The sequence below is a fragment of the Apium graveolens genome, chromosome 3 (genome assembly GCF_009905375.1).
Source record: "Apium graveolens cultivar Ventura chromosome 3, ASM990537v1, whole genome shotgun sequence".
Taxonomy (NCBI): Eukaryota; Viridiplantae; Streptophyta; class Magnoliopsida; order Apiales; family Apiaceae; genus Apium; species Apium graveolens.
In genome coordinates, this window is record NC_133649.1 from 151,696,678 (window position 1) to 151,721,228 (window position 24,551).

The 24,551-nt window shown below is 33.3% G+C and overlaps 2 protein-coding genes across 2 annotated transcripts; one reads left to right on the plus strand and one right to left on the minus strand.

The window, feature by feature from the left end:
- Positions 1-8,741: 8,741 nt before the first annotated feature.
- Positions 8,742-16,663, minus strand: LOC141712846 (NAD(P)H-quinone oxidoreductase subunit O, chloroplastic). Its single transcript, XM_074515944.1, has 6 exons — positions 16,295-16,663; positions 16,142-16,197; positions 9,722-9,787; positions 9,544-9,585; positions 9,047-9,106; positions 8,742-8,968 (listed from the first exon to the last, which is right to left on the minus strand). Exons 1-6 carry the CDS (start codon positions 16,503-16,505, stop codon positions 8,939-8,941), a joined length of 465 nt encoding a protein of 154 aa, XP_074372045.1. The 5' UTR covers positions 16,506-16,663; the 3' UTR covers positions 8,742-8,938.
- Positions 16,664-18,084: 1,421 nt separating this feature from the next.
- LOC141712845 (ABC transporter I family member 10) lies at positions 18,085-23,215 on the plus strand. Its single transcript, XM_074515943.1, has 6 exons — positions 18,085-18,271; positions 18,514-18,685; positions 18,838-18,924; positions 21,832-21,957; positions 22,057-22,179; positions 22,834-23,215. The coding sequence occupies exons 1-6, from the start codon at positions 18,201-18,203 to the stop codon at positions 23,041-23,043; spliced, it is 789 nt and encodes a 262-aa protein (XP_074372044.1). The 5' UTR covers positions 18,085-18,200; the 3' UTR covers positions 23,044-23,215.
- The last annotated feature ends 1,336 nt before the right edge of the window (positions 23,216-24,551 follow it).

The following is a 24,551-nucleotide window of genomic DNA, read 5'->3' on the forward strand; positions in this document are numbered from 1 at the left end:
ATTTGTGAAATAAATAATTAATTAGAAAATTTAATAATTGATTAAATGAGATTTAATTAATTCTTAATATTATTAATTAAGAATTTAATTTTGGAAATTAAATCAAGTGAGAGAATTATTTTTCTAAAGTGTTTAGAAAAGGGATTAATGATTAAAAGGTGTTTTAATTATTAATTAATTGGTTAATAAGAATAATCAATTAAAGAGTTAATAATAATAATATTTTATGGAAAATTTTCAGCTGAAAATTTTGCCTATAAATATACTATTATAAACCCTATTTGCCTCAAACTCAAAATAATTAACCCTAATTCTAAAGTAGAACAAGAGGGAGGCAACTAATTCTCTCAACATCTTCCTCATCCATCACATTGTACTCTTGGTGGATACCGGTGGAGTGCTTAACACTTGAGAAGCAGCTGCTAGGGATTTCCGTTCATCGTTCTTGGATCGCTATTAAAGACCTCCATCTTTCCATTAACGTAAAGCTTCTTAAGGTAAACATAGTGAACTACAAATTAAATATTATTTTTCGCATGGATCCTGCGGAGGGTTTCGGTTTTTTTTAAGATTTAAATTTACGTTTTCGTTGCGTTTATGTGCTAAAAACCCTTCAATGGTATCAGAGCAAGGTTACGAAAATTTTTTAATTCGTTTATGTGTTTAACTGTTTTCAATATATGAGCATGTACGTGATTCGCCATGATTTGATGTTGATATAATATGCTTATATATGTATAGTTTTGAATATATGATATTCATGTGAGTTGTATAATCATAAGATGATTATGTAATCTGTATATATACTGATATATACATGATTTATGTTTGTTCTAATTATGAGAATCATATTAGATACGAATTCTGAATAGGCTACTGCAGATTTGCTGAAATCTGGGTCTGGTGTCCGATTTAAGCAAACGAATACCCTATTCCATAGGTAAACGAGCGTCTGAACAAAACTGATAGATAAAGCTATCATCGACTCGTTTGTAAGGCGTTTGACGTCGTTTACTGCCCGTAAACAGTGATTCTTGTTTTTCTGATTTGATTCTGATTTTTCTGATTTTTGTCATATTTTTTTATGATTAGATCATGGATAATATGATATGTTAAGATCAGATTATGTGTTTTAACATGCTTTTATGTGTTGTATGAGCATGGTGGATGGTTATGGCCTTTCGACCTTAGTGTAATGGTTTTGGTTTTGGTTTTAAATACAACTTGCATGTCGTCAATCTTTGTAATCATAAATCTCGAATGTAACTCGAGTTATTCTTGTAAGTTCATTAGATTAGTTTTACTTTCAATCTATGTAATGTAATTGAAGACTCAAGAAGGCTATCCAATGGAGGTGATACAAAGAAGAAGACGAGGAATACAAGAAATCTAAACAAAGAAGAAGACTTATGTAATAAGTAGTTGTATTTATTTCCATCACCATATTAGATTGACCTTGATCTTTATCATGAGCTTGATAAAGATCACATAGGATGGGGCCATAACCAAACACATTTACTTTATTGCACTTTACATTTACTTGTTTATTTAATTTTATATGTGAGATATATGCATATGTTTACCATGCGATGATAGATTTAGGTGAACTTAAATCAATATAAGGCGTGCTTTAGAAAATCTAAAATATGAATCGTTTCTTGCCTTAACAATAATATTATGAATACAATCATGAGATTCTTGTGTTTATGAAACACGTAATTAAATATGAATTTTCAATATTGAGAGAAAGGATGATTATGTCAAAAGCAGATTTCTATCTATAAGAAAAGGGTATTAAGTGACGCCTCTTGACAATGCTCCCCCCGATCTGGGAATCATCTGATTATCGATTATTGATTTGAAATATTTAATTTAATAGGAAGAATCTCTTTATAATATGATTATGATTGTAACATAATATAATCCCTCTAAAATTAAATAATATCAAGTAGTAATTGGCCAATGACACAACGGGCTTGTGTCGGTCATAGCCTTCCAACATGGTAGAAAGTGGTTCTTATTTTTAAATCATTGTCGTTTCATGCTACAGCCGAGGGCTTTGATTTCGAAATAAGAAATACTTCTCTATTACATAGAGATGTGTACATTGAATTACAATCTAAAGGTCGTTACGTGCTACAGCCGTGGGCCGTTGGAGACTGGTTCAATTGTACGAAATGTTGGGTTAGACTTGACTTAGAATATTGAGTTTGTTGTGCTACAACCGTGACTCAATTATTTAAGAGGCTAAAGTTTTATTAGGGAATAACATAAGATGTAATTGACAAGAGTTGTCTGCCTATTGAACATCACATGACGTTTCGTGCTACAGCCGAGGTTGTGTGATGGAATGTAGGATCCCTATTCCCACTAGCATGATGAATGCTTAATTTTCACTTAGGGGTTGTATAAATTAGATAAACTAGTGGGAGCCACTTATGAATAAAGACCCGATTCATATAGTGTCTTGAAATGAAATTGAATATTTGCTAAGTGTTGTTATGTGTTCATCATTTACAGATTTACTATATTCGTTATGTCTTCTGCACTATCACTCCGGAGTATACTAGATGCTCACAAGTTGACTGGTCCTAATTTTGCTGACTGGCTTCGAAACTTGAGAATTGTTCTCAGGGTTGAGAAGCTGGAATATGTGCTTGACTCACCTAAGCCTACTGAACCTGCTAGCGATGCACATAATGATGAACATGTTGTGTATCGTAAGTGGATAGATGATGCAAATGTTGCTCAATACATCATGCTAGCTTCAATGAACATTGGGCTACAGAAGCAACATGAGCATATGGATGCTCACACTATCCTTATGCATCTACAAGAGTTGTATGATGTGGCAGGGAGGACAGCTCGATATGAGATATTGAAGGAACTGTTCGGTTGTAGGATGTCTGAGGGATCATCTGTGAATGACCATGTACTTAAGATGATCCATTTGATTGAACGTCTTGGACAACTTGGTTTTGCCATGGATAGGGAGCTGAGCCAAGACTTGGTCTTGCAATCACTTCCGAGTTCGTTCTCGCGGTTTGTTGTGAACTTTCACATGAATAAGTTGGATGTCAGCCTGCCTGAACTCCACAACATGTTGAAGACTGCGGAATCGAATTTTCCCCCTAAGAAGAGTTATGTTCTTCTAATTGGTGAAGGTTCCAATCCTAAGAAAAGGAAGAAGAACCCTTCCAAGAAGAAGAAAGTAGGTGAGAAAAAGCCGGTTCCACCAAAAGCTGAAGACCCCAAGAGCAAAGCTGTTTGCTTTCACTGTAACAAGATGGGGCACTGGAAGAGGAACTGAAAGGTTTACCTTGCAGAATTGAAGAAGAAGAAGGGTAATGAGACTACCGCTTCTGATTCAGGTATGTTCACGATCGAAGTTAATATGTCACTAAGTCAAATTTCTACTTTGGTATTAGATACCGCCTGTGGTTCTCATATTTGCAATTCGTTGCAGGGACTAAGGAGAAGTAGGACTCTTGAAGAAGATGAGGTGATTCTACGGATGGGAAATGGAGCAAGAGTTGCTGCTGAAGCTGTAGAATCATTTCATTTACATTTGCCTACGGGAAAGACTATTGTTCTAAATAATTGTTATTTTGTTCCCTCGATTGTGAGGAATATTATTTCTATTCCACGTTAGACTTGGCTGGATTTTCGTTTGTTATTCAGAATAATAAATGTTCAATTCTTAGAGATAACGTTCTTTATGGAAGTGGTATTTTAAACAATGGTCTATATGTATGAGACGTAGAGCATAATTTACTACAAATTGAACATACTAATAAAAGAAAAAGGGATGATGAAAATCTCACTTTCTTGTGGCACTGCGGACTTGGTCATATTAGTGAAAATAGACTGCGGACATTGCATAAGGAAGGGTTACTTGACCCCTTTGATTTTAAATCATATCCTACATGCGAGTCTTGTCTATTGGGTAAAATGACCAAATCTCCATTTAGTGGACATGGAGAGAGGGCTGCAGATTTGCTAGGATTGGTACACACAGATGTATGTGGACCAATGTCTACGCAAGCCATGGGTGGATTTTCATACTTCATTGCTTTCATAGATGATCGATCTAGATTCAGATATGTGTATTTGATGAAACACAAGTCTGAAGCCTTTGAAAAGTTCAAAGAATATAAGTATGAAGTGGAGAAACAAACCAAACATAGTATTATAACTCTTCGATCAGATCGAGGTGGTGAATACTTGAATGGAGAGTTTCTAGCTAATCTCAAAGAAAATGGTATAGTCTCCCAGTGGACTCCTCCATATACTCCACAGTTGAATGGGGTATCTGAAAGGAGAAATCGAACTTTGTTAGACATGGTTCGGTCCATGATGAGCTATGCGAATCTTCCAGTATTCCTGTGGGGTTATGCATTGGAAACCTCAGCATATTTATTGAATAAGGTGCCTTCCAAATCTGTTTCTCAAACTCCATATGAGATATGGAAAGAAAGGAAACCGAGTCTTAAACACGTTAAGATTTGGGGATGTTCAGCTTATGTCAAGAAAGTTGACCCAGATAAGCTGGAATCTCGATCTGTAAAATGTAATTTTGTGGGATATCCTAAAGAGACTTTAGGGTATTACTTTTACACCGATCATCGGGTGTTTGTCTCCAGACATGCTACCTTCTTGGAAAAGCAGTTTATCCTTGAAGGAAACAGCGGGAGCAAAATTGAACTTGATAAAGTTCGAGAAGCACAAACTACTACGGATCAAGTGGAAACACCTGTTCAGACTGAACAACCTTCTGTGGAACAGCCCATTCGTAGGTCAGGGAGAGTGTCTCACCAACCTGAGAGGTATTATGGCCTTGTCATTGAGAATGACAATGAGTTATCAATCATTGATGATGACGACCCTGTGACCTATAATGAGGCTATGAGTAGTGTTGACTCAGAGAAATGGCATAGTGCCATGAAATCCGAAATGGAATCTATGTATACCAACCAAGTATGGACTCTGGTTGAGGCGCCTGAAGGTGTTAAGCCTATTGGGTGCAAGTGGGTATACAAAAGAAAGATTGGAGCAGATGGGCAGGTGGAGACCTATAAGGCCATGCTCGTGGTAAAAGGATTCAGACAAAGGCAAGGGATTGACTTTGATGAAACTTTTTTTCCTGTAGCCCTGTTAAAATCAATTCGGATTTTGCTTGCGATTGCTGCTTACTACGACTATGAGATATGGCACATGGACGTGAAAACGGCCTTCCTCAATGGGAAACTTGAAGAGGAAGTGTATATGACACAGCCAGTGGGTTTTCTTTCCAAGGGAAATGAACACCTAGTGTGTAAGCTGCTGCGAACCATATATGGTTTAAAGCAAGCTTCTCGTAGATGGAACATCCATTTTGATAAGGCAATCAAAGAGTTTGATTTTATCAAAAACATAGATGAACCATGTGTCTACAAAAAGGTTAGTGGGAGCGCGGTAACATTTCTTGTATTGTATTGAAAGAGGAGACGTCAAGAGAGTTGACACACATAACAATGTAGCAGACCCACTCACAAAGCCACTTTCTCAAAGTCACTTTGATCGTCATAAAGACAAGGTGGGTATTAGATACCAGAGTGATTGGCTTTAGTACAAGTGGGAGATTGAAAGAGATGTGTCATAAGTCCAATCATGTATGATGATTTAGGAATAACTTTTATGTAATCTGTTTTGATTTCATTGATATTAATAAAAGACTTGTTTTGGTTTTATTGCGGGCTTTATCTATTTAAGTGTTTAAATAAGATATATCATAGTTTAGAGTAAAGCTTTTTATGGATTATGATGAGATCATAATAATGAGACCTAAAAGATGATAACTCTAAACTTAAATATTTCCTGGTCGTAGGATTACTAACTGCTAATTAGTAATCCGCAAAGATCGGTACATACTATGCTTGCTTCATTATGAAGGATGTCTGTTCTCATAGACATTTGTGTGGTGATACTATAGCTAGTATGTAGGTGCTTATTATAGAATAAGTTCACTGAACATGACTCACACAGCTGAACAACTGATGGAGTTCACTCACGTGTCAGCAGTTGTTCACATAGTGATAGTTGTACAAGTATCCTTAGATTTGAGGTCATCATAGTCATCTTGTGTACACTGAACTATGCTTTGGTTTAGTTCTTAGTCTCCAGGGACAATTATAAGGGCTCTACTGGGTATAGGAATTTGTACACGAAGATAGTGTATGATCAATAAAGGATCTACCCCTTCCAGTGAAGGAAGAGAATGTTCAATGCTGATCCACTTATGCTAGTTCAGGAATCTCTGGCCAGAGTGAATGAAATTAGAAAGGAGTTTCTAATTTACATTAAATAGAACTAAGCATAGTGAATGAGAAAGCAAATGATTAAATAAGATAGGCTTGACACAAGCTCCATGCCTTGTATTTAATCGTGACATTGCAGGGTAGAAGAAATTGATTGTACAGTAACTACTCACTGAATAGGTTCTTGGTATTCTAAGCAGTGAATTCGTATTATCCGGATAGTCGCGATATGCTGAGAAGTTTCCCTCACGATGTAAAATAAATATGATTAATTTATTAATTAATCATATTTAATGAATTAGAAAATTTATATAAATAATGATAAAATAGTTTTATTATTATTTATTTCTACTACCGGCTTAATATTGAACCTACAGGGTCACACCATAAAAGAGAATGATTTAATGGTGGAGGAATTAATTAATAATGGTTGGTAATTATTTATTTGTAAAATAAATAATTAATTAGCAGATTTAATAATTGATTAAATGAGATTTAATTAATTCTTAATATTATTAATTAAGAATTTAATTTTGGAAATTAAATCAAGTGAGAGAATTATTTTTCTAAAGTGTTTAGAAAATGGATTAATGATTAAAAGGTATTTTAATTATTAGTTAATTGGTTAATAAGAATAATCAATTAAAGGGTTAATAATAATAAAATTTTATGGAAAATTTTCAGCTAAAATTTTTTCCTATAAATATACTATTATAAACCCTATTTGCCTCAAACTCAAAATAATTAACCCTAATTCTAAAGTAGAACAAGAGGGAGGCAACTAATTCTCTCAACCTCTTCATCATCCATCACATTGTACTCTTGGTGGATACTGGTGGAGTGCTTCACACTTAAGGAGCAGCTGCTTGGGATTTCGGTTCATCGTTCTTGGATCGCTATTAAAGACCTCCATCTTTCCATTAACGTAAAGTTTCTTAAGGTAAACATACTGAACTACGAATTAAATATTATTTTTCGCATGGATCCTACGGAGGGTTTCGTTTTTTTTTAAGATTTAAATTTACGTTTTCGTTGCGTTTATGTGCTAAAAACCCTTCAATCCGGGGGAGAAGGATGCGTCCAACATTTGGGGTGAACCACGGCTATACCTGCGTCCACGGACTAAAGAAACAGCTTGTAGCGGAGGGTTATCCTTGGTCGGGGAGATGCCTTATCCGTGAAGTCTCGAAGCCGTGGACGAGCCTTGGACCTTTGTGGTTGGACCTCATCGGCGGACATTCCTAAAGCTAGTAGAAGACGGTTTCCAGTATATTTTCTACCGGGCATCGGGACAAGAGATCTAAGCCCATTAGGTTTCTTGTTGCCTAAGAACTACGTTAACTTGATTCCTTATAAATAGGGATACATAGGTAAATTGCAAGGGGTCAGAAGCGAGAGCGCAAATGAGCCACCACTGATCCTAAGCGATCTCAGCCACTAATAATCACCATCTTCAAGCACTGTTCACGTTTTCCGACGAACACTGTTCATATTTTCCGACGAAAAAACACCGTCATATATTTTATTTCCGGCTACAAAGCTCAAATTTTGTTGTTGTCAAATTCTTCCGTCAACACTCTTCTCACCCATTCTGTGACTCGAGAGCACATTGTTAATGCTAAGCAATATGTTTGGGTATGTTGAATCCTGGTTTAAATAATCCAGCATGTTAAATAAATAACTAACTAAATCCAAACTCCATTCAATAAGTTATATGGGATTAGTAGGGTGTAATATTTTGACAACCCTCGTCATCAGGTCTTAATCCATATAACTTCTCATTTGATATGCACTTGTACGTTTCAAGAAAGACCTTAATGTACTTGTAATATTAGGAAGTGTGCATTCTGGAGAGGAATCGCCTCTCGACTGTTCTCAAAATCGGTCTAGGCGGCGGTGATTTAGACGTTTTTATTTAAAATCGGGATTAGACGGGATAGTCGGTCAAAAATCGGTCATCGGCGGTCTAGGCGGAAAATAATTAAAAAAAAATTATGTTTTTATAATTTTAAATCATTAATTTCATAATTTCACACAATATCATGTCAATTTCTAATATAAAGTATTGATAAAAAGTAACAAGTACTCTAATATATTTATTTTCTCACTTAAAATATAAAAATGACATATTGTAATTAGTTTAAAATTGTGAATTAAAATATATTTAATATTGTAAACTCAATAATTAGTACATAATGAATGTCAAATGTGTAGATATTGTAATATCATTCTAATTTCTTTTTTCAAACAAATATTTGACATATTGATTATTATATAATTATAAAAATTAAAAATAATATTTATATTCTTCCGATTAATATTCCGGTTAATCGGTCCGATTAATTTCCGACTTGTCGATTAATCTCTCGAAGGTACCCCCACCGTCCTAGCACACCTAGCGATTTCTGGAACAAAATTATGTCTTGTTGATGAAACTATTGACTCTTATATGCAGGCTGTAAAATTCTTATTTTCACAAGATTTGTCTCCCTCCCTCTAAACTGTTGGTACAATGTTCAGTCAAGAAACCAATTTAATTACAATTGGTAAATTTTTTCATATACGTTAATGCTATTCTGTGATGATGTAGAAAACCAATAACAACGCGTTTGTTGCATTTTTCAGTGTCCTGCAGAGTATAATCAAATTCTTTCATAGTCGAGCCTGTCCGACTGCAAACAAATTGAACGTCAGGTTTTGAGTGTAATTATCTTTGGCAAATAGTGTAACAATAATCAAAGTGAAATTACCTTGATAAGCATTTCTGTTGGAAGCCAAGCTGGTGCAGTTGGAACTCCAACCCATGCAATCTGTAAACCATGCACTCATTATTTTCTTCACAAAACGTTTACAAGGGGTCATTGTTTTCCGATTTTCCTCACATTCTCTCTTTCCCCTTTAATTTTGTTCACAGTTTATTTCATTTCTCTTTCCATTATCTCCGACCAAATACTTATTTTAAGGGTGTTTCAATGGACGTTGAGAATGAGAATCGAGAATGGGAATGAGGGTCAATGGGAATGCGGATGATATGAAAACACTAGGGGTGGAAAAGGTACGATACGATTTATTCACCTAAAAGGAATCGGGTTCACATACCATTCAATCAAATTACTAATCCAAACACCTACACGTGGGATTGAGGTTCCAATTCTTGTTGACCGGACTCAATAAATTTTGAAGCAAACACCCCCTTGGTTATACAGATATATGTAGAACTGTGATAAGGCATGGAAGTATTACTTACAAGTGCATATTCTCCCGTCTCAAAGATTTTCAAGTCCAAAACCTAGGAACAGACAGAGGCAACCGTATGTTAAAGCAGAGTTATAAACAGGGACTATTAATGTATCATGATCAAGATTAAAAGTTTTGAATACATTTCTTAATCGTATTGGAGTATTTAGCATTAATAAAAGATGTACCTCTCCGCGGTCTTCATAGATGTAATCCAAGCCTTTGTAATATGGTGGGTGTCCAACAGATAAGTACTGGCACAGGAGCAGATCACTAACAGTCTTAGCTTATACTGAAAATGATACAATTCATTCTAAACAAACAAAAATAGTTTCACAAACTAGGTATGTTGGTAAGAGGACTAGTGGAATATGTATACATATTGAAAGGGGGAGGGGGGTGAAATCACATATCATTAGTTCCAGTTTTAAGACATCCCCGGAAATGAGCTCCCTATTCTTTAGAGTAGAGTTATGCTTGGATGTGACCGTAGCTTAGATTTGTTTCATTGTCTTGTTACATATCAGATAAAGTAGAATAAAGGAGGTGTTGGACAAACTTAGTATTTTAGACTAAGTTGTGAATCATTTTGAGACTCTATATGAGTGAGACACATTATGTGTTAGTGGTGTGTATTTATTGGAACGTATTCTTCTCTTCGAGGGGATTCCAACGCATATTAACACGCTCAAAATGAGTAAAAGGTGAATGAGAACTGATATTCCAAAGTTTTACCTTTTAATATGAAAAGTGGTTTTGTACCACATCGAGAGTAGCACAAACCTATTCCTTAGTTTTTCTTATAAATACCATGTACCACATCGAAAAGAAAAACAAGTCCTTTCAGGCCTCTCTTTATAAATAGAGTCTTAAGGCATCAGTTTTATTAAGTCAAGAAAATAAGAGTCATCTCTTTCATTCTTGGTTTCTTTAGTCTTAAATTTTTCCAATATTCCGGTGATAGTTCTCGGGCTTAGTTCAAGTTCGCTGAGAGTATATTCGATCTATCGATTATACTAGTATCTCGTTTTATCCTGGGAAGCAGGTCGCTAAACACGGATGGTGCGGGGCGAAACTGCTTTAAGGAGACAGTTTTCTGGACTCGAGATTAAATCCAATCTCTGTTTGTTTTCTCAAACTCTTCTCCTAATTTAATTGTTAATTCTTATATGCTTATGTGATTTAAGAATTAGCAATGTTCTTATGAATTAGTTATATATTCAATATATATATAATAATGTCTTTATCGTACAAGATTGATAACAATCTTAAAGCAGTTTTCTTCAATTTTCATACTTTCTTGTGAGTAGACGCAAAGGTCAATTTGATTGTTTAAATTGGATTTATTTATGGGTATATGAGTGGCCATTATTTGCCTCATTAATTAAATTAAATTTAGTGCGTTAATTTCTTTGATCACTTGTTGCCATGTGCTTGAAATTAATATAAATTTGATTTTAAGTGGTGCTTTGTTTAAGCATAACAGGTACGAGGCAAAAGTAAGCACAAAGTTGTTGGATAATTGGTTTCTTATAAGGCTATTGATGCTTTAATGGTTATTGATTTATGATCAACTTATATTCAGGTGGACATATTTGGTGACATCTCTCTCGGGTTGATCATTATAAATTGGTAGATTAAACCCAAATTTATAATTCGTCCATGTTTTCGCTATTAATGGATAGCTTATTATGTTTTGTTAACATGGTGATTGATTTCTTAATTCTGAATTGATTTTGGAATTATTAGTACACTGATACAAGAATCGTATATGCTATAGTTTACATGCGTGTTTGCAAGTTCATAACATGATATTGCTATGCAATTAAATGATATGGCTACATAAATGTGACCTTTCATGATGGAACTTGATTATTTGGTGATTAATTTTTTTAATCATTGTTGAGTGATGATAAGGCATCAATTATTATTGTTTAATCTTTAATAATTGAGTTATATCACAAATTTGTAATACTGGATAGAATGCAGTAACATGTTTGTTGTTAAATAATGTGACGAGGTGGGCAGCTGAAGTGAACCAGATTTACAATTGCTCAGGATTCTCCACATTAAAAAACCTAATGGGCCTGGAGTACAGGTTATGGGTCGGCACATAAATTATATTTTTCTGGTTGGATTTTTCCTCCAGTTAAATAGTAATTTCACGTGTTGGTGTCGGTTTGCTGCGGCGGTGACACACGAGCCTATTATAGTGATCCATATGATACTTAATACGGCGAATATTGATCTCAGTAGTTACGCTGAACTTCGGAGAGAATCCGAAAAGTTGTTAACCCTAACGCATCAGTTGATCATGGATCACTGAATGTGGGGTTATTGAAGATTTATATTCTTCCTTGGGCCTTTTATGGTTGTACCAGTAGGTGAGCCAGAAATGTAGGTTCGTGTGAACCATGTAAATATTTTAGAGAAATTCGGTAATTGAATTTTTAATGATAAGAACCACGGGAAGTTCTTTAAACATGATATTAAAATCTTATAGGTTTTAATGAATGACGTAAAACCTGCTCATATGAGAGGTAGTGACACGATACGTGTTTACTGTCTGGTTTGATAGTAAAATATTTATCACTCGTACTCGTAGTCGAGTCAATATTGAAGCTAAATAGAGATATGTGTGCTCTATAAACTCAAGGGCAAATCCAACTTAATACAGATAATTAAGATGGTAGTGAATAAATTTGATGATGAATAATCACCGGGCAAATTCTGTTTGCAACGTGAATATTCATGAGGTCGTTGCACCTTACTCGCATTAAATAAATGGAGTAGATGCAGGCTTGAGTTGCGCTCTGAGAGAGATGCAAAACGATTGTGATCAGCTCAGACTATCACTGAATTTGAGGATATTAGTTACGAATGGCTAATCGTTCCTTAAACATGATACCACAGAAGGAAATAATTAAATTTCCTATTAGTTTTGGAATATTTTCTGACATTCTGTAAAATATTAAAATTGTGGGGATATCTAAAATAGAAAATTATTGAATTTTCTATGAATAGTGGAATGTAATGAAACATTCTTGAAAATAATTGAAATGTGGGGGTATCTCGAAACTTGATACCAATACCTCTGTTGGTAGCATGAGATCCAAAATCAATTGAGATATTTTGGATGGATACATAGACAATGGTTGAGTCTAATAATATCCAATATATGAATCTAATTTTTGAGATTCGTAAGAATACTATTACAGAGTTTAGGAATGCTTATGCGATAAGCTAGTAGATCCTAGTAGATCTGTAATTAAAAGTCATCTAAATGAACTTACGAGTTATTGGATGAATGTGATGATGAACCTGCAGAGAGCAAAAGACTTGGATAATTGCTAGTCCCGATTGTCTTGATAATTTGCTTGAAGGTGAACTCGTAAATTTAATAGAAGCAATGCGCTTCTCGTATAATTTCTTGATAAGTGAATATATCAAGAGAAAATTTGACTATTACTAAGAGTCAATAAATCAAGATTTTCTAGCACGTGTACTAGAAAATGGATTGTGCATGTTCTCTCTATGTCCTTTGTGGGGGAAAGGATGTTAAGAAATAGAGAGAGTGGTTCTGTTTGACAGAATCTTGTTTAAAAATATATAGATCTTCTTACGAGATAGAAGCATTAGGACCCAAATGAATTTTTAAATTGAAAAAATATATCTGGGTCTGAAGGAAGTATAAGGTCAGACTGATACAAAAATATTACAGTCGAAAGTGATGACCTTATATAATTTATGTAATATTCTCGAGTTTTGAGAATAATGTTCATTAAGATGATACTAAAATTATCGTATTGTGAAATTTAAAAGTGCATCAATGAACATTGAGATGGTCTTTCTAAATAGATATTTGGAGAAATATCTATTTACGTGAACCCGAGAGTTGCTCTAGATAAAGCAAGAGTAGAAAATCTGTATTTTCGGTGATCATGTTGAGTGAAACAACATTGACACGAAATAATGGCATATTAAATTTGATATTGCTATGATAAGCAATGGCTTCAAATAAATGACATGGTTGCCATTTTGAGGACGCTCAAAATTGGTTGCTATGTGAATAAGGATTGCCAGTTTAAGGATGCTTAAACTCGGTAATGATGCAAACTGAAATTGCTGGTTTTTGGGACGCTAAAAGCTGGTAATATCAATAACAAGTGAAGCCTTAAGTAATAACTAGTAAAGTTATTTCATAAATGTGAAATATGTCAATATGAGATGTCAAACTGATTCAAAATCAGAGAATTGACAAGCGTGCATGTGTTATTTATACATGATATGCAAGTCATAATTGATTGCATGTGAGTGATCTGATCATTACGAGAAGTAATGACAAGAGGATCATCTCTGAAAATCTTGATGAGATTGAAAAGTTTTATTTGAAGATTACAATCTTCGTGACTTTAAAAGTTTTAGATGATACATGTCACATGTTGGTGATGTGAATTTTGAAGAGATCAACGAAGCTAAAGTTGTCATAGCTGGAATGGATTTATATTTATCCAAGCGTAGATGAACAAGGATCTCTCAAGAAGGATTGCAAGTCTGTTGTACTTTTTAAAATTGTACAAAATTAGACATAGGCTATACAGTTGGTAAACTGGGTAGATGCACGAATACAATGGAAATTGGTCACTTGGAAGTGACTGCAATGAGATATAAGGTGTATGATATGTGCTCGTGAGCTTGGACTGCAATACGAAAGATATCTAATTGTACTATGTGAATATAGTATGTAAATTAGATATTTGACTTTAAGAACTTAAAAGTCATTCGAGAATACATTTCACACTTAGCAGTCGTGTCATGGAAATCCTAAACTTAGCTCGATTCATGATGGAATACGAGTCTGGTGCATAAAATAAATGCAGTTAAAAGGCTGAGTAACCACTTTGTAAGGATATTCCTAAATGACAAGGAAAATGTGTCTTCAATATGCATATATCGTGTAATCAATATGCAAATTGGGAGATCACATTATTGTGTATGAAATGGTATGTCTCACATCTATGATGAGGACATAATACCATTAAACAACTATTCTCAACGAGAATTATCATGATTGACTATGTAAAGTCAAATGATAATGTTTGGATCCACTGACCAGATGGTTAAACTGAGTGAATCTGTTTAAGACAAGGGAATCTAGTTAGACCGAGAGATAGTTGTCAAATCATCGAGAGGAATGAGCCTTGCCTATTGCTTAACGGCGTCATGGTGGACACCCAACCTTGCTGACTGGAGATCCCAAGAACTTGGTTCAATGGGATAACTAAATCATGATGACTAAATCACTGTGGGGGTAACCCCTGGCCTATTTCTATGATGATGAAACAGTGAGACCCGTAAGGTACGAGGTTAAGCTTTATGCTTTTAATGATCTTTGACGAATATAAGGATTTCAAGTTTGAATACATAATATTCGGTTGAGTAAACGCGGGTTACTCTATAAGATAAAGATCACCTATGTAAGAGAGAAGTATGGCCGCTTCAAAGGAGAATTGCGAGGCACAATTCTTTAGAAACTCTTGCAGAACCAGGACGATGTTCCAGGGCCAAAATGGACATAATCATGAGAACTGAATGAGTCAGGAAAGATATAGTGATGAGTATGTCATCGTTTACACAAACGGTCGAACAGTTCAAGGACATCGCGTCATACTGTCTACCAGTAAAGTCGATATACTTATTCGAGCGAAGGTTCAAGGAGCATTCTCTACCTATCGTATGCTATATCTGACCGCCGGAACTATCACCAAGTCAAGCTCCGCGTCTGTCTGTCTATGTGGTGTCTATGTGGTGCGTGCTACTGGACCATCAATCTCATTTGTGGGGGATTGTTGGACAAACTTAGTATTTTAGACTAAGTTGTGAATCATTTTGAGACTCTATATGAGTGAGACACATTATGTGTTAGTGGTGTGTATTTATTGGAACGTATTCTTCTCTTCGAGGGGATTCCAACGCATATTAACACGCTCAAAATGAGTAAAAGGTGAATGAGAACTGATATTCCAAAGTTTTACCTTTTAATATGAAAAGTGGTTTTGTACCACATCGAGAGTAGCACAAACCTATTCCTTAGTTTTTCTTATAAATACCATGTACCACATCGAAAAGAAAAACAAGTCCTTTCAGGCCTCTCTTTATAAATAGAGTCTTAGGGCATCAGTTTTATTAAGTCAAGAAAATAAGAGTCATCTCTTTCATTCTTGGTTTCTTTAGTCTTAAATTTTTCCAATATTCCGGTGATAGTTCTCGGGCTTAGTTCAAGTTCGCTGAGAGTATATTCGATCTATCGATTATACTAGTATCTCGTTTTATCCTGGGAAGCAGGTCGCTAAACACGGATGGTGCGGGGCGAAACTGCTTTAAGGAGACAGTTTTCTGGACTCGAGATTAAATCCAATCTCTGTTTGTTTTCTCAAACTCTTCTCCTAATTTAATTGTTAATTCTTATATGCTTATGTGATTTAAGAATTAGCAATGTTCTTATGAATTAGTTATATATTCAATATATATATAATAATGTCTTTATCGTACAAGATTGATAACAGGAGGTAAGAACTCAATTACAACAAGAGTTGGATGCTACTTACGTTGATGCTATTAAGATATTTGTCTTTGTCTACCCTCACAATTTGACCTTTCTTCACTGCCACAAAACAAATTCACACATTTATATAAAAAAAGAAAGAAAAGCATTTGTGCTTGATACGATTAGGCAGTGTAATAATATAATGTCGACTCACTTGAGTAGACAGGCTTCTTAGGAAGCTGTTTAGGTGGTGCTGGTTTTGTGGAAGCCTCTGGGGGTTTTTTCTGTGCAACCTTTCCGCTCTCCGGTTCAGATGATACCGCAGCTCTGATGGACACTAGTCGTCTAGCATTTCTTTTGGGAGTTTGAGGGTGTGACGAAATGTGGGAAAATGTGGTGTATAGGAAGGAAGAAGAGTAAGACATTAGAGATGATGATGATGAAGTATGTGTGACTTGTTTGTTTTTCTGTTATTGTGTGGCCTCTTCTGTTTAAGATAAGAAACATGTAGTAGTAAGTAGTACTAGTTTTTAAAGCTGAAAGAATTGCTCGACTGGTGTATTACATAGCTTTACAACCAGGTTGTCTAAAATCGGGCCTCGGGGTGCTTCGCCCCTTTAAACCATTTTTTTTAATCCAAAATTGTTTAAAATACTTCTACAAGTCTACAATTCAAAATATTAACCCACTGCTCCCAAGTTCTAAAAAATACGGAAATCAAGTGAAAATAAAGTAAAGTAGCGTCACTTTCTCTCGTAATTGTGTTTCCTGATTTTTAAATATAATAAAGAAAATTACATCCTTACCCTTTCACTTTAAAACTTTCATTCAAAGATGAGGTTAAAGTATTATACATCCTTATGGCTAGTTTTTGTTTTAAAAACTTAGGCGTAAGTCGGAAAATAACAAGGCTTTGAACTGAAATTCCTGTACAGTTAATTTTGAAAACGAGTTGGCCACTCTGCAAAATATCAAGACTTTCTTTTCCTATAATTTTGGCGCATATCTTAAATTAAATAATTAATAAAATCAAATATTCATATATATTTTAGAAAAATACTAGAATTTCAAAAATAATTCCCAAAACCGTTCCCGAATGATGAGTTGTTAAAATACTTTTGGATGTTCAATTATAAATGAAATGGACCCCTCAATATTAATATGAATCTCACAAATTAAAAAATCACACATATCTTTTTAGTAATGTTTTTGAAAAAAAATTTGGGTACGTAATTTTACTCTATTTTAATATTAGGATGTACCTATCATAACTCTAATTAATAGAGAAACGCATGATTACAAATTTTGAAAAATCGAAACTAATGAATTAAAATATTAATTTGTAATTTATCCATCATTTCTAAACAATCCGATAATTTTTCCGTGACGAACAGATTTCTATTTTCTTTCTAAGCAGTGCTAGGTTTTTCAAATTTCCTCCAAATAATGTGCCTTGACACTGTTAAATTTTAATTTGGGACTCATTTTTATACAAACTTGATCTTATATTATTATTATAAAAATTATCATTTATACATGACACATTATTATTGAAAAAAAATTGGGTAAAAAATTTGAGTTGTTAGTATTTCCCTTTCTATAGCAATGATGAAAGGCGGATGTTTGAAGTTTATGTGTAGATATAAATGTGTACGTAATAATTAATTTGATGTTAGCCAACATAAAGATTAAGTCTCTGAAAAATTTTAAAATAAGTAATTTATAAAATAAATTGAATAAGTAAATTATAAGTGATTAATAAAAAAATACTTATAAGTTAAATAAATGTTTGAATAATTTTACTTATAAATTAGATTTTTTTCTTAAATGAACCAAAATAAATAATTATTAAAAATAATTATTTTAATTCTTGAATTTGAAATTAGATTATTAATTAAAAAATATATTTTAAAATTGAGATTAATAAATCAATGAAAAATCAAAATAAGTTGAGAGAAAATAAATCATAAGGTCGGCTCCTAGGGCCTGATACTTTTTCCATAACTTATTAGGCCCTCGGTTTTTCGAAAAATGAAGGGGAAATTCTCATTTACTAGAGACGTGCTAGAAAATAACTATGGCACAGTGATGTTATGTGAGCGTACCACATCCGCTAAAAGATGAATTGCAGTGCCTCCTTTCGCACTTCAGCGGCCCAACTCCCACCTCTTCATTCCAACACTCCTCTCAGGTTACTCTCTTTACTTTGACTTTCTCAGTTTTCATTCAGGCATTTCATCAAACACCCTTGTGTTTCATGCTGTTTTTATTTCAATATATGCTTGTTACAAGCAATCTGCTATTACCCCTTTGTGAATGTGCTCATATTTATCAGGGGTATGTTAGGACTATGTTTAGTAACACTGTAGTACTGATTCTTGATTTCTTTTGTTGTTTTTTTTGGTTATCCTTGCTTAACTTTGTGTCCAATAGGCCTAATGCAACCGAGAGTTTTGCCATTGAGAGCCGAAATGTTAAGTTTTCTATTAGGACCAAACAGAAGAAATTAGTGAACATTCTCGAGGACTGTTCGATTCAGATTCCGTCTGGTCAGTTTTGGATGCTTCTGGGACCTAATGGTTGTGGAAAGTCTACTCTTTTGAAGGTGATATGCTAGTTTACAGTCATTCCTGTATTGATATAGGTTAACTTTTAACTAATGCAGTAAAACTGTTAATGGTTACTCTAGCTTTAACTTCGAAAGCCTTGACTTGTTTTATTAATTTTATGTATTCCCTCTTTTTGTCAATTACACAGATATTGGCAGGTCTTATGTGTCCGACTGATGGATTTATGTATGTGAAAAAACCAAAGAGTTTTGTCTTTCAGAACCCAGATCATCAGGTTAGAATAAAAATAATGTGCTTTTCTATCAGTGTTACTTGTTTTCTATAGTACTTCATGTTATGGCTTCCCTGGTTTAAAATTTTCTCGATAGATGTTTCTGAGTTTTTAGGAGCCACTTTACTTTCAGCTTTGCAGTGACTGAGATGAAATGCAGGATTTTTGTTTGCTCTTGACATCATAGTTTTTTTTTTGGATTTATGCTTCAACGCAGTACGACGACTGTAAATACACGTTAGTGGATGTCATGTTTAATATAACATCATATAGGTATGCCTTTACCAAAGTGCAATTGAATTCGATGATGATATTGTATCCCATTAAGTGTTGAAATTGTCGACCTACTACATAATTTGGAATCTTTTTACTGAAGTGCAATTGAATTTGTTGATGATATTGTATCTCATTAAGTGTTGAAATTGTCAACCTACTACATAATTTGGAATATTTTTCTTAGCAAACTGTCAGTTAAGTTATTGAGAGAATGAAAAAATTGAAATAAATTGTGGTCATATGGTAAAGATTTGTCCTGTATTTACCAAAGGACTAAAACCATGATATAGATTGTTCAACATATTCAATTGTACCTCAAAGTAGTAGAGCGAAAATAAAACAAGACATATAAGTTAAGAAGAAAAAATTGCGAATTGGTTTAGGTATTCAACAAGTGTATGCAGAAGCTTGGACATTTAACTTAAGATTGTGTTCGGAAACATGTAATTTATTTCAAATGACATGAATTGAGTTTTCATTTCTAATTCTTAAATTTATACTAGTATTTGAATATTTGAAATCCAAATACAAATTCTTTGGTTATCCAAACATGTGAACATATCATTTGGCCAAATTCAGAATTTCAAATGAAATCCAAGTTCCCAAACAGGCCATAATAAAAGTGATGGTGGATATGGCTAGCCAGAACAATTGATCAATCTCCAAGCTCCATCAGATCTATGTTTCTAACAGTTAAAAAAGAAAACCAATGTTTTCAGGTATGTGCCCACATGAAAGCAGAACTTAGCAATGAGCAGCATTGTTTTCATGGCGCTCGACTAGTCGGTTTGAGAGAGTCGACCGGAGAGGTCGACTTGCGAATTGTCGACCAGTCAGTCGGATAATCATATAATCGTTCTACTTATTCAAAATCCAGTTAAAATTTAAAATGAAAAATTAAAAAATATTCCTAAAAACTTATCCAACATCAACAACATTCAACATGCTAATCTCATCTTATATATCTTTTTTTTGTGTGTGTGTGCATAAATTGATCAAAACTGAATATACATGTAGTAGAATCTGCGTAAATATATGTATAGTCAGCGTATGTATGTGTGTCAGTGTGTACATGGAATAGAAAAAAAGATATGTTTGTAATTAACTTTTGTAATTGATATACACATGAGTATGAAAAATGCTAGACTTTTGTTGTGGGGAACCACGTATTATATATATATATATATATATATATATATATATATTGTTTATAAGAGGGTTCTCTCTAGAAACTTACTCTATATATATTATCTAATTTATTTATAATTAATTTATCTTCTAGTCAGCGACTAGTCTACGATTACAGGCACTTGACCTAGTATTTCAATCATGACGAGTACCTAGCATTATAATCAATTGTAGAGGCTTCAAACCCTGGTTTAAAAGTTCAAATCAGTTAAGGTTGGGGCCTACAAGTAGTGGCACAAGTTATAAAATATGTGAAATTCATTTACCTTTGAATTTTCTTGCGAGTATTAAGTAGATTTCTTTAAAATTAAAGTTAACAAAAGTCTCTTCAATTAAATTTTTATTATAATTATTTACGACCTTTCTCATGAGCTCACACTAAATTCTCCCAGTAATTTATATAAAATTTCTTACAAGATATATTCTTGTTGTCCCTTCTTAAATTCTTCATAGCATTAAAAAATACAGTGTACTTCTAATGATTATTGTTCAGTTATCTCTTACTGAGCCCCCCGTTTTCTACAGAATCCAGTGTGAATTCTTCTATGATTCTCTGTACAACGCATTGTATTTATAATATAAAGGTTACTTTTGGAGGTTGATAATTTTGTTCTTTTCTTTTCAAAATTTCTGCCACTTGGGGATAGGATTAATGCGTATTATTTTGGTTTTCTATTTTGTCTAGATCACGTGGTGTTGGAAACTTGTTTTCTCTATTAAGATTTACCCAAATTTTGAGAAAGACTTTCAATATGTAAATGGATGACATAAAAATGCGGAGATAATTAGATTTTAAACTCTGTGACGCTCCCACTTGTGTGTGAATGTGTAACTGTGCATGCGGATATCACACGTGACACAACTATTAACACTAATGACATATTATTTATTTTTTTTGGTTTTTTGCTGATAAATGAATTTTTCAGAATCGATGCTTTAATATCTATTAGACTGCAATCTCATTTTACTAAACTGATTTGCTTATTGGAAAATATAAAGTGCATGATTGGTTTTCAGTAGCAAGTTAAGAAGATTACTCACTTATTTTTGTGTGAGATTTTTTTGTCACTAGCTGGTGAAGGGAGGAATTATACTAAAATATATATCTAGTATAAGTTAAGAATCAGAGAAAAATCTTGTCAAAAAAAAGAACCAGAGAAAGATATATATTAGGAAAAGAGAAGTACAGAGCTCTACGTAATACTTGATTGTTAATAAGAAAGAGCAGGAAATGAAGATATTAGCTTGAGCTTGGGCTCTAATATTTCCTCCGAGTCTGCTTCTTTACCAAGGGATATGTCTTTGAATAAAAAATTGTCAAGTACTGAGGGTATAAAGGATACTTGATCATGTAGGAATGCCAAAAGGGTTTGCTTGTTGGGGCATGGAATGACTGAACCTGCTTTGGACACTATTATACTGAAATAATTGTTCTACATTGGGCAGGTAGTGATGCCTACTGTAGAAGCAGATGTCGCATTTGGCCTTGGAAAATTTAATTATACCCCTGAACAGATTAAGTCTAGGGTTGCAAAAGCTTTGGACGCAGTTGGCATGTACGAATATCTGAGAGTATGTTCTCAGCATATTTTATGAACCAAATCATAACCTTTTGTTAAAATTTGGCCTATCATGCTTCATATCATAATCATTTCTTTATTCAATTATTAGAGACCGGTTCAAACTCTTAGTGGTGGTCAAAAACAAAGGGTTGCTATTGCTGGTGCCCTGGCAGAAGAGTGCCAAGTCCTGTTACTAGATGAGCTTACAACATTCTTGGATGAAACTGATCAGGTACCTGACTAATTACTGTGAAAACTTGTAATTGCACTGGTCTTTCTTGGTGCTGTGGCTCTTTCCCTCCACCCTAAAGCACAAAAATCATTAGGAAAAAAGAACAAATAAATAAAGAAAAAAGCCTTAAAACCAACTGAATAAGTATAACCAAAATAATAGGTATTCAAAAATGATGCATCTTTTGCTTAATGGATTTTATATTATTTTCGTTTTAATCGAACAAAATCATGAGCTAAACAATAGAATTATGGACCTGATTTTGAAAAATGGTATGAAGTGAAAAATGATATGCAGTAATTTTTATGTCCGTTTCAAAGGACTTAAGATGTGTTAATTTGAAGTTAACATCTTACTGAATATATTAACTTCTTCCACACCTTAGCACTAATCCATAAAATTTTAAGAAAAGGAGGTTTATTGCCTTGTAGGCTGTAGCGGTGGGTGATGAATTTCCATGTTTCTCTCCTTGATGGCCTTGCATAAAGGGTTAATTCTTGTATAAACAGTTGGAAATCATTTGCAAAATCATATTTCAGAAAACTGCGTAGATGGAGTGGCTAAAATGATTACTCTGGTTGTTTTAATACTTTCCTTAGTTTGTTCCTGCATTCTTAGACTGTTCTCAAATGTGATATTATTTTTTATGACCAGATTGGAGTAATAAAAGCTATCAAGAACTCTCTGGCTAGTTCTGAAGACGTTACTGCACTATGGGTAACTCATCGTTTGGAAGAACTTGAATATGCAGATGGTGCAATTTATATGGAAGATGGAAAAGTCATCATGCATGGAGATGCTTCAACCATATTGGAGTTAATTGAAGCAAGGAAAAGTTCTTACATTCATAAAATAAACAATTGATGGAATGATATACCAATTTCTTAGCCATATTGGATTTTAAACGTTGAGAAGAAGTTTATAAACAAGAGAGAGATAATCATCGGAAAATAAATTATCTAGTAAAGTGCTGAGAAAATGACCCAAATGCTTCTAAATTCTAATGGTGGAGTTGGTCATGAATAAAGTTTAGATAAATGGTAAATATTCTAATTGAATTAAAAATAATAAACATCATCGGAGGAAAAATGGTTTGAAATGTCATTTTTGAAAATTTTAACCTAAAATATCATATCAATACGTTATATATATCATGTCACACGTGATGCTCGTTTCTTTTTCTTTTTTTAAAAAAATATAATTACACAATCCTTGTATTGACATTTTGACCTTTTTGATATTTTAGACATTTTTTTACTGAAATGGAATCGTTTTGGGCCATTTCTAAAATAATAACTTAACATAAATGATAAAATATAATGGTTTCCCATATTTATATGAACTGAATTATATATAGAAACAATATAAATATGTTGTATATAAGAATAAAAAATGGATAAAATATTACATATAGAATTTGATTCATATCGATATAGGAGTCGAAAAAAGGAAAAAAATTATATATTAAAACTATAGTAAGATATAAAAAGGGATAAAACCAAAAGTTCGTGAAATCGAAAAAAGGTGAAACCAAAGTACCCATTAAAAAGATGATTTCCCTTAATAATAAAAATATATAAATGATTCAATTTTATTATTTTAATAAAAAATAAAAAAGAATTCTAAGGAAAATAGAAATATCGTAATTATTATATTTAACCAAAAATTTATATTTTGTTAAAAACAAACATAAAACTCTACATGAAAGATAGAAATTTAGGGGTGACTCCGTGGAATATCCTCTTATATAGCGAATCGTGGAGAAGCATTATTTAAAATATATAAAATGTATAATTTATTTTATTTTTCATCATATATAGTTATAAATTTTAATTATCAAGTTAAAATCAAAGTTTGACAATTTTTTATTTAAAAAATCATTAAAATTATTAAAAAAGTTTAAATTGGTTCTATAGCAGAATCACAGTAGAAACTTATTAAAAATTATTCCACTGTGGAATCAATTTAAAATCAAGTAATTTTATCAAATTTTAATTGTTAAATTTTTTATTATATTTATTATTCTAGATTACCATCAATGGTTTTTCACGGTTCTCCATATAAGATGGTTTTTCACGGAGTAAAGGCCTATATATATATATATGAATATTTTCATGACATAAATGATAAAAAAAATTATGAAAATTCAAATTAATTTTAAGCATAAAATTCGCGAAAAGAAAAAATTAGCTGCAAGATATGAAGGCAGACGAAAAATAAGAAAAGGGGTTTTATAAAAGTGGTCACCCATCTTACTCAATTCTCTCAAGTAGCTCCCCGTTTTTCACGGGTACTCATTTAAAGCACTGAAATATAATATTATAACAGTCCGTTATTTTTTTTTAAAAACCCTAACGAAGCTGATGATGTGG

Coding starts and splice junctions, on each gene's coding strand:
- LOC141712846 (XM_074515944.1), bottom strand. CDS start 16,505: ATGTCTTACTCTTCTTCCTTCCTATACACCACATTTTCCCACATTTCG. Junction 16,198..16,294: donor TAAGAAGCCTGTCTACTCAA/GTGAGTCGACAT, acceptor GTTTTGTGGCAG/TGAAGAAAGGTCAAATTGTG. Junction 9,788..16,141: donor AATATCTTAATAGCATCAAC/GTAAGTAGCATC, acceptor CTCCTGTGCCAG/TACTTATCTGTTGGACACCC.
- LOC141712845 (XM_074515943.1), top strand. CDS start 18,201: ATGAATTGCAGTGCCTCCTTTCGCACTTCAGCGGCCCAACTCCCACCT. Junction 18,272..18,513: donor CATTCCAACACTCCTCTCAG/GTTACTCTCTTT, acceptor TGTGTCCAATAG/GCCTAATGCAACCGAGAGTT. Junction 18,686..18,837: donor GAAAGTCTACTCTTTTGAAG/GTGATATGCTAG, acceptor TCAATTACACAG/ATATTGGCAGGTCTTATGTG.